Source organism: Montipora capricornis, chromosome 11, assembly GCF_036669925.1.
Source record: "Montipora capricornis isolate CH-2021 chromosome 11, ASM3666992v2, whole genome shotgun sequence".
Classification (NCBI taxonomy): Eukaryota; Metazoa; Cnidaria; class Anthozoa; order Scleractinia; family Acroporidae; genus Montipora; species Montipora capricornis.
The window spans coordinates 11,295,502-11,310,501 of NC_090893.1; the positions used below are offsets into that span (position 1 = coordinate 11,295,502).

The 15,000-nt window shown below is 40.8% G+C and overlaps 2 protein-coding genes across 2 annotated transcripts in view; one reads left to right on the forward strand and one right to left on the reverse strand.

The window, feature by feature from the left end:
* LOC138022940 (UV excision repair protein RAD23 homolog A-like) overlaps positions 1–2,780 on the forward strand; it is a 17,853-nt gene extending 15,073 nt beyond the window's left edge. The window contains exon 12 of the mRNA XM_068869964.1: positions 1,703–2,780. Within this exon, the coding sequence (XP_068726065.1) occupies positions 1,703–1,816 (114 nt within the window). The 3' untranslated portion in view covers positions 1,817–2,780. The remainder of the gene's footprint in view (positions 1–1,702) is intronic.
* Positions 2,781–4,345: 1,565 nt separating this feature from the next.
* LOC138023760 (serine/threonine-protein kinase PLK1-like) overlaps positions 4,346–15,000 on the reverse strand; it is a 10,986-nt gene continuing 331 nt past the window's right edge. Inside the window, exons 1-11 of the mRNA XM_068870826.1 lie at positions 14,996–15,000; positions 12,889–13,026; positions 11,893–12,003; positions 10,462–10,578; positions 10,094–10,311; positions 9,675–9,770; positions 8,563–9,065; positions 7,086–7,368; positions 6,431–6,560; positions 6,031–6,144; positions 4,346–4,816 (exon numbers count right to left, since the gene is read on the reverse strand). The exon at positions 14,996–15,000 is cut by the window's right edge and continues 331 nt beyond it. Of these exons, the coding sequence (XP_068726927.1) occupies positions 4,601–4,816; positions 6,031–6,144; positions 6,431–6,560; positions 7,086–7,368; positions 8,563–9,065; positions 9,675–9,770; positions 10,094–10,311; positions 10,462–10,578; positions 11,893–12,003; positions 12,889–13,026; positions 14,996–15,000 (1,931 nt within the window). The 3' untranslated portion in view covers positions 4,346–4,600. The remainder of the gene's footprint in view (positions 4,817–6,030; positions 6,145–6,430; positions 6,561–7,085; positions 7,369–8,562; positions 9,066–9,674; positions 9,771–10,093; positions 10,312–10,461; positions 10,579–11,892; positions 12,004–12,888; positions 13,027–14,995) is intronic.

A 15,000-nucleotide genomic window follows, 5' to 3' on the forward strand; every position in this document is an offset into this window, starting at 1 on the left:
AAATTAGCGATCTTAAGCATGTGCGTTTTTGTGACCCAGACGGCAAGCGGAAGTGAGCTGTTTCCCCTTTTAACGTGTCTTCAAACAACCACATTTACACTCATAAGTATCTTTTTCCATTAGAGATAATTAGTACAAAAATATGGGAGATACCACCATCCTGGCACTCGAAATGTTCCCTTCTGGTTGCCGTCCGCGTCTCAAAAACACGCGAGCTTAAACTGTTACTCCCTTTTGCTTGCTGCACGCATGGAACATTCCACACTCCACGTTTGTTTTAGACGGTGCTTCCAAGAGAGATTCACATGGCATCTATCTGAAATCAGTCCTAAATAGCTGGTTTTGCGCTTTTCTAAAGCGACCAAAATTTTCTGGAGTTAGTCTTAATTTAGTTTATTTTACATGTTTGAAAGGTAGGAAAAGGCAAGGAATGGCAAAGTTTCATGTGTAGAAACGTCTTTGGTACTGATATGGAGGGAATTGTGGACCGAAAATGTCCGAGGCTTTGGAGAAACCTCCTCCTCTACCTCTCTCCCTCCCACTTCCCCCCCAGTCCCCCCTCCCACTCCCCCTCCGCACTCCCCCCTCCCCCTCCCCCACTTCCTCGCCCCCCTGCCACTTCCTCCCTACAACCGGTGAGTTCGTGTCAGGTTTTGGACCCTTGATCCCATCCCTTGTCTTTGGGATACTTGACAGTTGTTGTCGTTGTTCTGTATCGTTGATTGTGTTTCATTGAACCTGAAAGGAAAGCCTTTACGATAAGTGGTCAATTAGGTATGTATTGTGTTTTATTATATGGCTCTGTCTCACAAGGACTGGGAACTACCAAGTTCACGAATTTGATTGGCTGAAATCGATATTGACCGCGGTCTAGATTTTCCCATCTAGACCGGCATCTAGATCGGTTTTTTTTTGCGGTGAAAAGATGCGAATTAAAATGCAAAAATATTCAGTATTTTCTTCTACCAATATTTATTTATGGAAGTGCCAAACAGCATGATGACAAAAGAGAGGATGACGAACAAACTTTGACAGAATTAAGTTCAGCTCATCGCCACTCATAGCCGTTCGCAAGCAAAATGTCAGTTAGTACAAACCAGTTACATTAAACGAATTAAATTGTTCTTGTTTGGCCATATAATAAACATCTTATTAACCGAGTCAGGTCGGTCTGTATGGGAGAATCTTGACCTCGGTCGCTGGTACAGACCTCACTGCGTTCGGCCTCGGTCAAGATTCTCCCATACAGACCTCGCACTCGGTTAATAAGAACTAAGTCTTGAACACTTCGCGATGGGAAGCATGTTCAGTTTTCGCGCACACTCACGTTTTACCTGATTTGCAAGTTGCCAGTGCAGGAGGAGCATCGTGGGGACAAGAAACCTGTTGTTTGATCCCTTAGTACATCAGTGCCCGGTTGTTCAAAAGCCGATTAGCTTAATCCAGGATTACCCTAAACTTTTGTTTTATGTTTTCAACATTTTGGTGAAAGTTTCTTTTGCTTATTTTTGTTGTTCAAGATCGACGTCTTCTAATGTAAAGTTTTGCCGAATATCAGCGTTGAACAGCATTTAGTAGTAGAGAAATAAACTCCTTGGGTAATTTTTAATCTGAGATTAGCGTTAATCGGCTTTGGAACAACGGGCCCAGATCTAAATATCAATGCATCTCAATATTAATATCAATGCCTTTTTTTTCGCAGCTCAAAGATCTTGGATTCTCAGAGCAGCAAGCGGCTGAAGCTTACTTTGCGTGCGAAAAGAATGAAACTTTGGCTGCAAACTTTCTACTTAACGACTTCAACGGTGATGACTGAGCATAAAGGGATCGGTTTTTATTCGAATATTATTTTATATTTGAAACACAACTGCAACGCTACCTAGGGTCATGGCTGTGTTGGACGACGTGGATATTTTGATTAATTTTGTTCTCAGATGGTACTTAATGCTAATTATTAGTCGATTAATTGAGTATGATGTTATGATTGTGAAAATTACAATTCATAGTTCATTATTTTGTTCAGATTTCGTTTATTCGTGGTAAGATATTTTTAGTGAGGCAACAACAGCATTATCCATGTCTTAATTTATGATTCATCCGCCCAAGTCATTGACGTCAGTTGGCTTATGTGGCCAACCATCTGTCAAAGCCCTGAAATGCAAAATCGAAGATGGAGCCTTTGTGGTCTTCTCAAAGAGAGGTTTGCAAATGAAGATATCAGAAGTATGATGCGAGATGAAGTTTTGCAGCGGAAAATGTCCTACGGACGCAGAAAAACAACATTGACATTAGTTTAATTAGAGGTTTTAGAATCATGTAAAGCGTTTTCCTCAGTTAGTCCCCATTTGCGGTTAAATTCTGTAGTGTGGAGATAACAATGTCGTTCATGGCCAGTTGTATTTGGGTTTTCGTATCGTGACACAGCTGTGATTGCGTTGCGACAGTTTTGAAATTGTCACGCTACATTATACTGGCATTGCAACAAATTTAACTTGGTGATCCGGAGTGACTATCTGTTTCATAAAGAGGAAGTTAAGTAGACTTGATCTCGGAATGGACTTCTTAGAAGAGAGTTCCATTAAAGCGTGAGTGTACAACTAATGGCCAACAAAGTTAAGGTTTTTCCATCTCTGCTCACTTTGATCATTTTTCAATTTTCGCCTTCAGTTGTGGTACAAGCTGCCTATAACGTAGCTAGCACGTCGTTGCTCGTTACAAGATCAAACTTGCAGATATTAATTTTTTTATCAATAAAGGAGCGATCGCCGTAATTGAGAGAACAAGAGCATCAGTGTTATTGTGCGTGCGTCGTTTAATTCTTCAAATCCTGAAATGAATTTGTGTCGAAACAAGTTTGTTTTACCAGGCGTTAATCGGAGTCGGTGTCTGCGCTATTGTGAGCGGAGCGGAAATGACAGGATATGTCAGATATGATAAAGGAACCAGATTTCTCCTCTCTCACTGCTTTCATTAGAGGTATCAAAGTTGTGCCAAAGAAACAAATTTCGTGGTTGATATTAGCGATACGGAAGTCGTGGTGACCAACCTAACGCTGCAATGCCTAAGGGGTACCTCAAGCAAGTCGCAGTCTGCTGTAAAAAGCTATCTTGATTGCAACAGAGCGCTTCATTCATTTGCAAAAAATCAATAGGCCATTTCCGAGTTCATGTCTTCCTCCTCTTCAAAGTGAGTCTAAGTGCAAAGTTTTTGTGATGGTAATTATTCTACTTTACATATGAATAAAAACTAATTTTCGTAAGAAAAACTTCGCACTTAGACTCGCTTTGAAGAGGAGGCAGACATGAACTCGGAAATGAGCTATTAAGTAGGTGTTCAATGACGAGTTGATGGCTACAGGAACGGAAAATCGCGCTCATTGTTGGGCCGAGATGCGTCTAGTTGTCTTTTGTTGTTGTTAGCTTTAAGCCGCCCAAATACTAAAACACGTGAAGTGACGAAGTTGACCGGCTCCCTTGTAACTTTAGCAAGCTGCTGATTACGTTTGAGTTACATTGGCCGTTTTTATACTAGAGACGCATAATAGACCTAATCGGCTAACTCAATGTTGTACCCAATTCAAATCTCCCGGGACTAAGATTCTTTGTGTATTGTATTTGCATGATAATGTAGCATTCATATTTAAATGATATGGAAATACCTGGAACAAAACGTTTTATTCCCAAAGGGTTTGAATTGGGTACAACATTGAGTTAGCCGATTAGGTCTATTCGTCTGGGACGAACTTGGGCAAACACTTTTTCTGCGTCTGTTAAATTCGTGTAGTATAAAGACGGGCACAACACGCATCATCCGTCTGGATGAAGTATTCACTTATGTGCGTCTTCGAAGACGCACTAAACTGGATACTTCGTCCAGACGAATTTTACGAATTTTTACGAATTACCAGATGAATTTTACAGACGCAGAAAAAATGTTTGCCCAAGTTCGTCCTAGATGAATTATGCGTCTCATATAGTTCGTCCCGTTTTTACACTAGACAGATAACATGAGAGACGCATAATTCGTCTGGACGGATTATGCGTCTCTAGTATAAAAACGGCCATTCATACTTCAGACTTATGCGTCAAGAAAAGCAGTTGCAAATTGGAGTGACGCTGACTGGTTTGCGCTTTTTGCAGTGTGACTACAACTTAATAATAATAATAATAATAATAATAATAATAATAATAATAATAATAATAATTTATTATTACTTATATAGCGCAAAATACATGTGGATATGATCTAATGCGCAAACAATAGTGTATCGTCCTTTCCTAGGTCCTCTCTGTCTACGACCTGGAGGTTGCGCTTGCATCCCAAGAAGGACAATAGTATTCATAAACAAAATAAAAGTCTCTTCTCCTTTATTCCTCTCAGAGAGGTTCTGATATTATTTCTATTTCCCTTCTCAAATACTCCACGTACATTTGTTGTAAATCGCATGCATTGCTTCCTTCACAAACGTTTATATACCGCCGCAGACGAAGGTAACTACGGGTAAAAATGTGTGAAATCTGACCAAATATACTTTTGTTATGTGTTTCACCTCGTGTTCTACAATTCTAGCTTTTTTAAAGTTGAAGTCTGTTCTTTTTTATCACGTATCCTTCTCCTCTTCAACTAGGTCCCAGACCTTTTTCATCACCAGCTTACAATAGCGAAGTCTCTCTATCATTTCCGTTGAGCAGCCTTGTGAGGCTATTTCCGACATGAGGTAGCTTGTACCTTCTCTCTGCTTGTCAATGTAGATGACTGAGACGTTCTTGGTACCAGGAATGAGGACTATCTTGGTGTGATCATCGAAGAAATTTACCTGTAGCAAAATTGAAACAGTTTGTTTAGACTTGTTCACGTTTTTATCATCGTGTGTTTCTCCATTATGGAGAACACTTGATTAGATTGGACCTTTACTTGTTTCATGGCGTCTCATCGTCGAAAAGAAAACACATGGGCGACCATAATACGGTGGAAGTGCTTTTAACAGCAGAAAACTGGGGAGGGAACATCTTGATTAGCTCTGTTCAGGCTTAAATACACCTTATTCCAAAATGGCCGCCACTTAAATGTTCTTTTGTTCTTATTCAAATTAGCCCTTGATGCCACGTTCTTAAGCTTAAAATTCAAAAGAATATTCTATCTTGAACGAGGCAACAAGGGCCAATTTGTTTTTGTATCCGCATAAATCAGCGGCCATTTGGCGGCCTATGGTCTGTTAATTAAGCCTGGTTTGCACTAGCGACGCAAGCATAAGAGCGCTTATTTCACCCGTGAAAACGGGGTTGACGTAAGCACATGCAAGCACAAGCACAGGGATCAAAATTTGTCCTTTTCCTTTTGCTGGCGCTAATGCTTGCGTTTCCTTGCGCCGTGTGAAAACGACGCGTCTGAGCATTTGAACAAAATGGCGGATGCCGTGATTGATTTTTTGATGCTTATGTCGACGTTCGTTTTCACTAGCATAAACTTCTTATGCTTATGCTTGTGCCTGGGTTTGCGCTTGTGATTACGTCGCTATAAATGAAAAGCAGGCTTTACAGACACTTGAAAAATTCAGGTGGCTTCAAGGGGATTGGAACCCAGTGCAATGCGTGGCTTCATAGCTCAATTGGGAGAGTTATATGTATCGCATTTGCATGACGTAGCACTCACATTTAAATGATATTGAGATACCTGGAACAAAAGGCTTTATTCCCAAAGGGTTTGAATTGGGTGCAACATTGAGTTAGCCGATTTAGTCTGGCCACTAGTAACGTTTTGGAAAGTTCTCGAAATTGCACAAGCAACTTTTTAAAAAAATCGCTAGGCACCAGTAACTTACGAAATAAACGAGGACGTGCAGACGATTGTTTTTGTTATACTCAACAGAATTACTTCGTCCCAGTGTTCCCACAGCAACTTCCGTATTTCACACCCCCAATTTATGCATTCGTCATTGACAAATCTGAAACGCGATATTCCGTTGAGAACGTAATGAATTTTCTCAGGGAATGTGAGGCTGAATTCATTTGCCTGCACTTATGCACCCACCTGAATGGTTCCGTTGCTAAGATACATGACCATTGTGATGTCTGTTCGAAACCAAATGTCCACAAACGGAAAGCTTGGATGGTCTGCGGAAATTCCTCCTTTTGAATCGCCACCCTGTTGAGACATGAAACCAGATGCTTCGGATTTCAGTTCCAGGGCCCCGTTTCTCGAAAGTCGTGAAAAATTTCTGGTCTTTTTGGGTGCGGCAATTCCCTCTGTATCTTTACCAAATGTCACGATCATTTTGATTTTTGTTATCTTGAAGACATGTTAAAACACCAGCTTTTTAAAGTAAGTGGATGGGACTTGCGAGAAAAGGGACCCAGCACCCAGATCAGAAAGCCATGCTGCCCCCAAACATATTTTAAACAAGCCTTACAAAGTGAACAAAAGTCCATACCTTTAATAAATGCTTATCCATGTAATTGGCAAAGTAAGTTAGCAGCATGAACTTGGCCTGTAAATTTGTCGGTATAGCGGAAGAGCGGAATTGATAGAGTTTACTTAGTTGGTCGCAGTAATGAACCGTGCTGTTGATAACAACACAACAAAGCTATTAGCAAACTGATAGCAACTGATGTACAAAGGTTTGACTCACCGAAGAGGTATTTTGTTAAAGAGCCAGCTTTATTTTTGAATGCGGAGTTCACCAAAAAGGAGCAGAAGCGTTATCACAAGATCAGATACAATATCCGTTTAAAATAAACGCCGTTCCATTTTTGAATTCACACAGGGATCAAGGTGCAAGATTTCTTGCAGTCTTAAGTTGAACTGGGAAGTATCTGAAACTTTGAAACTTGAAGGTAAAACTGTTACCATAATTCTGAGGTCAAAGGGCTCCATATTCCAAGAAAACGTTACTGTGTAAAAAACAAAAAGAACGGAAAGGAAAACAAAATCCCGGTAAACGCACAAGTGTTTTTCTGTGGACATGTTGGGCAGCTGTTTGTGCATCGCTTTGGTCTGAATCAAGAATCCACATTTATACTTATGATTCCGCTTATGTGCCTGGTCTTCCGTTTTAAAGTAGTAAATACTATTGTCAAATATCTTACCTCTTTCCCGGCGATAATGCAATTTTGCTGCCATCATTAAACCTAACAGTAACACTGCCATCTGATAGCTGTGCCCCAAATCCGTACTTGTTGCTGTAGTCTACCCATTTCGTGACCAATAAAGGCTTAGGAGCATCTTGTGGCTGTGTCGCCCCTGGTCTCTTTGAAAAGAGTCCCGAAGATTTGAAAGGCAGTTTCTGTTGACGCTCTTCGAGGCAATCTACACAGTTGGATAGTTTGAGGAGCAATTCGTCTGGTGGAAAATATTTTGACCTCCATTCACCTACATTCGTCATATTGAAATAACAAACGTTTAGAGGCTGAGTTCGGCATTTATGGGAGCGACTGGCACAGTGGTGAGAGGACGTGCCTCCCACCAATGTGGCCCGGGTTCTATTCTAGACTCCCGAGTTGAGTTTGTTGGTTCTCTGCTCTGCTCTGAGAGGTTTTTTTTCCAGGAACTCCAGTTTTCCCCTCTCCTCAAGAAGTAACTTTTGATTTCTGTATAATTTTTGCCTCATTGCTTAATACACTTGACATTTGAATAACTAATTGAGATGTAGTCTCAATCAAATTGACGATTCGGTATCTGGCATGCACAACTCGAACGCGCCATAAGAACGTTTACTTAAGACAATTATTTTCAAGTGAAGCTATGATTCTCGTAGCTATGAATGTAACTTTAGCAATTGCGAAGAAAAGCCTGAAAAATTCAGAACTTCAACGGGGTTTGAACTCGTGACCTCGCAATGCCGGTGCGACGCTCTAACCAACTGAACTATGAAACTAATGAATCAACGTCGGACCGAAATGATATATGAAATGAATCATACATTGATCTGCGGTTACGAAATTACGGGAACATTGGAACCCACAAATGACCAGCTTCCAACATCAGTGGCTTCATAGTTCAGTTGGTTTGAGCGTCGCACCGGCACCGGTTCAAACCCCGTTGAAGTCCTGAATTTTTCAGGCTTCTCTACACAGTTGCTTAAGTTGCGTTCGTAACTGCGAGGATCATAGCTTCACTTGATTTCTTAACTGCATTTCGATATATGATTCATTTTCATACATACATATATCATTTCGTTCGTTGAGACAACTATTAGTTCTCATTGGCATGACAGTTGCAAAAAGCATCATGTACATAACACCGCTTTCATGTTGTGAGAAAAAAATTATGGAACAGGCGAGAAAACATGGAATGACCTCATCTGTAAGATCAACTGGCTACAGACCACGGAAAAATGCCCGACTAAAAAAAACTGTGCTCCTTATGGTAAAAGCTGACCCATTCAACTGCATGATAAGTTTCATGGTGTAGTGCGCGAATTGTCATTCTAACGTCTAACCAAAACTCTGACCAAACAGTAACACATGAAGTTTTCCGGCTTCAAGAGGCACTTTTGTGACCTTGTCAAACTTCTTGCATACAGAAATTGGTTTCTCTCAGTGTCCCATAATCGGCCACACCTACCTTCTTGCCCCGTGTCTCTTGGCGTAGGATTACTTTGATCGATTTCACTTCTTAAACAAATGTCCTTCCCGCTAGTAGAGACTTCCTTGCTGAGGTAATCACCGTTATCTTCTTTCCTACAATCTTTCTCCGTTGAGTCTTCTTTATCATCACTGGAGAGTTTCATTTGTCGCGATAATGCAATCGTTATTTTCTTAATAGCTTCCTTCGAGATCTTCTTGTCCGATTCACCAGTTTTATCATATTCAGACCACTTAGGTGAACACATAACAGAAGAAATCGGGAGTCGAGTTGGGTGAAATCCTTTAGTAAAAAAGTCGTCTTCGAGAACATGGTTCAACGAGGGCCTGTCGTTCGGATTGGGTTGAAGCATTTTCTTGATCAGCCTGGCAGCATTGTCGGATATCCGCGAGGGAATAGTGTATTCATTGTTTCGTATTCTGTTGTAGGTTTCGCGTAAAGACTTCGTTTCAAACGGGGGATGACCAGTTAGAAGAGTATACCTGCAACAGAAGAAGAAATCCTTCATTCTTTACGAAGCCTTTACTATTCGTGGTCCGGATGATTTGTTTACAAACATGATCATTTTGACGAAAGTATGTTCCCGAGGACGGAAACAGTTCGTTTTGTTTTCGCGAGAGTCCTGATGTTTCCCGAGTAGAAGTCCAGGGAAACATCAGGACTCGAGGGAAAACAAAACGAAACTAGTTTCCCGAGGGACCAGACATTAAGTGCTTTGTTGTATATTTAGACTTCTCCTTCAACAATCGCAGCAAAACAACCAGAGCGGGCAACAACTTCAGAATTGTATCCCGGTCGGGATACATTTGAATTGGTCAGGAATTTGAATTGACCAAGAATCAACTGTTGAGTTAAGATCTGACTTGCCCGCATATTCATGGACCGGTACCGTCCTTAAGATACCCCCTTTTATTTTTTATCAATTAGCGGCATACTCGCTATCGTCAAGCTGCTTCTTCTAATAGCTTTATCTGGCTTACGTGAAAACCAAGAGAAGCTCTGTTAAGGTTGTTAGTAAGAGAATACTTTAATTTGGGTGAAAACCAAACGAGTACTCCTTGAGAAAGGGACAAAAGGAGAGCTAGCCTTACATCACACATCCAAGTGCCCATGTGTCCACCTCGTAGCTGTGTCCTTCTTTAGAAAGAACTTCCGGTGCAATGTAGTTCGGAGTACCACACATAGTCCTGTGATTAAACATGAATTAATTTATAATTAGTCTTCACTAAGTCCGCAATTTTAATCTTCATGATGTCTAAAATTGCTCTGTAATTGGGGCAATTGTGTTGTATAAGCAGCGGTGCATAGAAAATAATTACTTCAACAATCTCACATAAAGGTTGCCTTAATTGATCAGCTCTGCTCAACCTCCTACCAGTTACTGACGACTGTCATTTATGGTGCATGTCAATTTTCTTTTTATCGGAGAGGATGGAGATGACCGAATGTCCAAATCGCTTGAAATCACAAATAGTGGTCGTTGCCTGGTTAGTTGTAAGTTAGTCCTTACTTTATCTTGCTTTGCCCTTCCTTCAGCCTCACTGCCAAGCCAAAGTCTCCCAGTCTCAATTCCATGTCAGCATTGAGAAAAAAGTTACCGACTTTGATATCACGATGTATGACCTGTTGATCATGCAAATACGAGCAGGCTTGCACGGCTTGAAACATGAGATATCGCACTTCTGGCTCGGTTAATTTTCCACGGTTCTTAAGAGTTTGAACCAAGGACTGCAAAGAAAAAAAGGAAACAGTTCTTAGAAATGTTCACCCTTGAAAAGCTATGGTAAACTTTTCTTCGCAAAGCTGTTAACAAGATAAAACCTCGAAAGAGCGTATCGCACCAGCTTACTCTTTGACACTCAAATGAAGCCTCTTTACCTTTCGACTGCATAGTTCAAGCAAAATATAAACGTGGTGTTCGTCTTCAAAATTTCCATAAAAACCAACCACATATCTCTGTCGAAGGCTTTTGTGGAGTTCGATTTCGGATTCGATCTGCAAAGAAAATAATTCGTTTAAGTTTGTCAGCCAGCACTGGTCGTTTACAGGGTAACCAGGATAGTGCGCACATTTTTCTTTATGAGTGTTTATTGTTACAAAGAGTTAAAGTAGACTAGTTGGGCAAGATCGGCCTGACTGTGTGTCATCTGCTAAGGTGTGCTCAGCCAAGGCTTACTGTCTTATGTATATGGAATACCTTCAACTGGTGTGGAAGTTGTTGTTCAGTTCTGCTGAAAGCTGACGGATCTTTGGATCTTTGACCTGTGGTTGACTAGTCGAATAAGGTTAAATTTGCTTTAACATTTAAGGATAAAAATAAGCGAAAGAAGTTATACACAACGTTTCGATGACTCCATGTCATCATTTTCAAGTGAAGAGAGAATGATGACATGGAGTCATGGAAACGTTGTGTAAACTTCTTTCGCACATTTTGTCCTGTGGTTGACTCCCACGAAAAAAAATATTCTCTGCAGGGTGGAAATCATTTACTGATCTTTGGTTTTCAATCTTTTAAAACGCGTTCTTCAGAAAAATGTTAATGATGTGTAACGTACTGTGTTCCACAACTCGAAGCCAAAGGTTTTCAAAAATATATTTTTTTATTCTAGAAACGCATTTTGTGACGTCAGAAACTAATTATTGTCACGTGATTCCCACAAGCATTGGCTTTTGCTTTGGGGTCCTTCAAAGTATTTTAGAAATGCTTTAATGATTAATCTACATTACGCTGTCTCTGATCGAGTCACTGGAAAACCCAACTTCACGTCGGTACCACGAATATGCTAAAAGGATGTGGTAACCAAATCATGCACTAGCTTTTAATGAAAGGACTTAGTCCTTCTATGGATAACTGCCTGTAAATATAAGTGGAACGCAATGTGCTCCTAGAGAGACTCATCTTACTCTCACTCTTTACTCTATCTAACTCTGCTTTATCATTATCCCTCGTAAGTGGGAGACACGGTGGCCTCATGGTCAGTATGCTCGATTCCGGATCGAGCGGTCCGGGTTCGGGTCCTGGCCGGGGACATTGTGTTGTGTTCTTGGGCAAGACACTTTACTCTCACGGTGCCTCTCTCCAGCCAGGTGTATAAATCACGGTTCCGGCGAATCTAATGCTGGGGGTAACCCTGCGATGGCCTAGCATCCCATTCACGGGGGAGTAGAAATCCTCCTAGTCGCTTCATGCTACAGAAACCGAAAGATAAGCGCCGGCCTGATGGGCCTTCTAGGCTCGTAGCAGACTTTACTTTATCCCTCATAAAGGCCTGTTATCAATAAAATGTTATCTAGCTTATATTGTTCTACCTTGTTGAATCTGTCTGCAGACTTGGTAAGTTTCGCTTTAGGCACTGCTTTCAGAGCGTAAACCTTATTGGTTGACATGTCGGTGACCTCATAGACTCGTGCAAACCCTCCCTGTTAGGGACAAAGAAGAGGGAATGGATTAATATCCCAAAGTATAAGGCATTGGCGTGAGCCCTTTAGGAACAAGACAGTATGTTTCATCGACAGTAACCAAGAAACCGAGGATACGTTGCTGGCGACAAGAACATTCGCTACTAAGACCTATACGTAGATATAAGAGCCGGTAGAATCTTGCAAAGAACACAAAAGTAATATTGCGCTTTAGATTCGATCCACGAAAAAAGCCAAATGTTTAATAACAAAAGAAGCGAGTTCTGCGTCCGTCTGCTCTGTTTTAAGCATAAAAAGATCAAATTGATCCGAGCAAGGAAAGAACAGAATAATAATATGCAAACGATTCAGTGAGGGTGTGCCGAATTTGCTGGAATGTGTTTTTTTCCGAAACTGATCACGTGGAGTAGATCGCCAGGTATCCGAGTAAAGCTCCAACTGTTGCTAAAATTGCGATGAATATTTTAGCGTTCTACACTTTATTCATGACCTGCTAATTGCGTTGCACCTTTAGACTCGTAAACTAAGCAATTAGCTTTAAGACCAGGTTGACAAATGAAAATAACAAAATTCATGTCAACACCCGAACCGGACGCGAGCGCATAATCTAAATCCAGTGTGAAAATAGCAAGTAATTGTTGCCGAACTTTTCTTACTTTTCTCCCAATTGTCTTGTGGTGTTATTTACGCTGTGGAAAACATTTTAAGAACGTCTTAGGCATGAAAGAGATTTGCCTCGAATGCCTACGATGGTTTTCTCGCTTTCATCCTGTATGCAGAGAATAATTGGAGCCAGGACACACGACGCCTTTCAATGAGAAGATATTTACATTCTTGCAGTGAAAGGAAATAAATGAAAATTAGCATTCTATGGAAAAATCTCACCTTCCCAAGCAATCTACCGCGAAAAAAACGTTTTCCGTTTCCGTTGTCGATAACTTTTGGCACTTCCGGTAAAGGGACATCTTTCGTGGTTCTTGATTTCTTTAACGATTCATCCACTACGGCCTTGTACACTGCAGGCTGTGGAACATATTTTGATGTTAGCGTTGCCATTTTAACCTTTCAAATTTTACTGCAAATATATGTTGCAGTCGTGCGCTCTCTGGAGAATGCAACTATTTTCAAGAATATTTTCCCAACGAATTGCCAGGATACCTGCTAAGACTGCGCACTGATTGGCTGGTTCAGCTTTCACGTTAAACCGTCATTGTGTGATGCGAATGCACATGTTTTGCGCGCGTCAAGGTTTGCGCGCGCGCGCTCTCGACCGCGCTGCACCCACAGTTAAATTTACCGCTTTCGTAATAATGAGCCTGTTCATTTGTTGACAACGAGCGCTATGAGAGAAATGTATATATTTGAAGTGCGGCCTAAAGACGAAAGAGAGAAGATCATCCTCGCACTCATCAGGACAATTTAAGCAATGAAAGACAATTGCAAAGGGCACTGTGTTCGTGCAAAAATATTTGTGTATGGTTTGTTTTGGGAAACTCATACTAAAAAAATGTAAAAACTCCTACTGTCACAATTTACTTCAAAATATAAATTATATGAGAAATGTAGCCAATTTTTTTGGTGTAGTCGCTATTTGTATCAAGCCTGGGAATCTCCGTCAGTGGAAAGGAATAGCCTAGTGTACAGATTGCTTGTCATTTCAGGTCCAGCTAAGTCAATAAGAGAATAACAAATACAACTACCATCTCCCCTCCCCCTACCCTGGTGGTAAATGGCTATAACCTGAAAGTTGTGGACCACGCTTCTTAATTAACTTGTTTTGGAGTCAGTACTACTGAGCAACCTTTCTTGGAACATGCGCGTGTCCGTGGTGTAATTTTTTAGGCAAAAGAGTTAATAAGCAGAAAGCCGATCTGCTAAGATTTTACACCAGTGATGTATAAGATCTGCTTGTGAACACGCTGTGTTTCACGCTTCATTGCCACGGTTGCTAATCGATGATTTTTGGAGCGCACAAAAGTGGGCTCTTTCAATCATAACTTCCACTGTATCCTATGCCAACGCTCTAACTGCTTTATACTTAGAGCTGCAAGTGGTTATCCAACAGCGCCTATAAATGTCAGTTCCTTTTCGATAATATCTCAGAGGACAGGAAGCACCGTCTTCATCATTTACCGTATTTACCGCCTGGTTCACATATTTCACAAGCCACTCATCCATGCTAGAACTTATCATGTCAAGTTTAAATCCAGCAGCAACATGAACAGTTTCATTCGTTTCAGTGCCTCCGGAAAAGGTCATTAGGACTGCTGTTCTAATTCAATATATTTTCCATGTATTCTTTATCGTTGTAATTACTTCTGATACCAATTGTGTAACATTTAGCTTTTATTTTTCACACGTTTGGAGGTAGTAGTCTATCTGTCCATTGGACCTATTGAAATTATAGCTGTATGGTGAAGTAAAACCACGATGCCTTCGGTCCAAGTTTCTGAGGGGCAAAGTCATTAGGAATTTCATAATAGTCGCTGTGAACTTGACTCAGAATTTTTCTTCACTTTTTGAGTTGGAACACATTAGGTCACAAGAACGATGAGGTTTCAGTGGCATTTTTCGGAAGTAGGCATGTGCCGGGTTTGTTTAACAGCAAATGATTTAAAAATCTCGCGACCAGGGTTAATAATTATTACGGTGAAGCCGCAAAGTTTTCTCAGTTGAAACTCCGTGTTTTCCACCAGTTACTTAATTGTAGGTAAGCGATGACCTCTGAGAGTTTTGGTGAAGAATCGTCAAGAATCAGAGTCGGTCAATTAATGCTGGTCTCTCAGTTTTTGCCGGACACATGATGTAATAAAACTTTGAAATCGACTTCAATGTTTGAAAATCGATCTAAAAGCAATTCGCTAATTCCAAGATCCCCAAATTACTATTGAAGTTTTAGGAAAGTAAGCGTTCTACAGCATTCTATACTGAAGATCCGCAGAGCTATTGAACAACAAGAGTGAATGTGTACAGGGTGAGGCCATGAACTCACCTTTA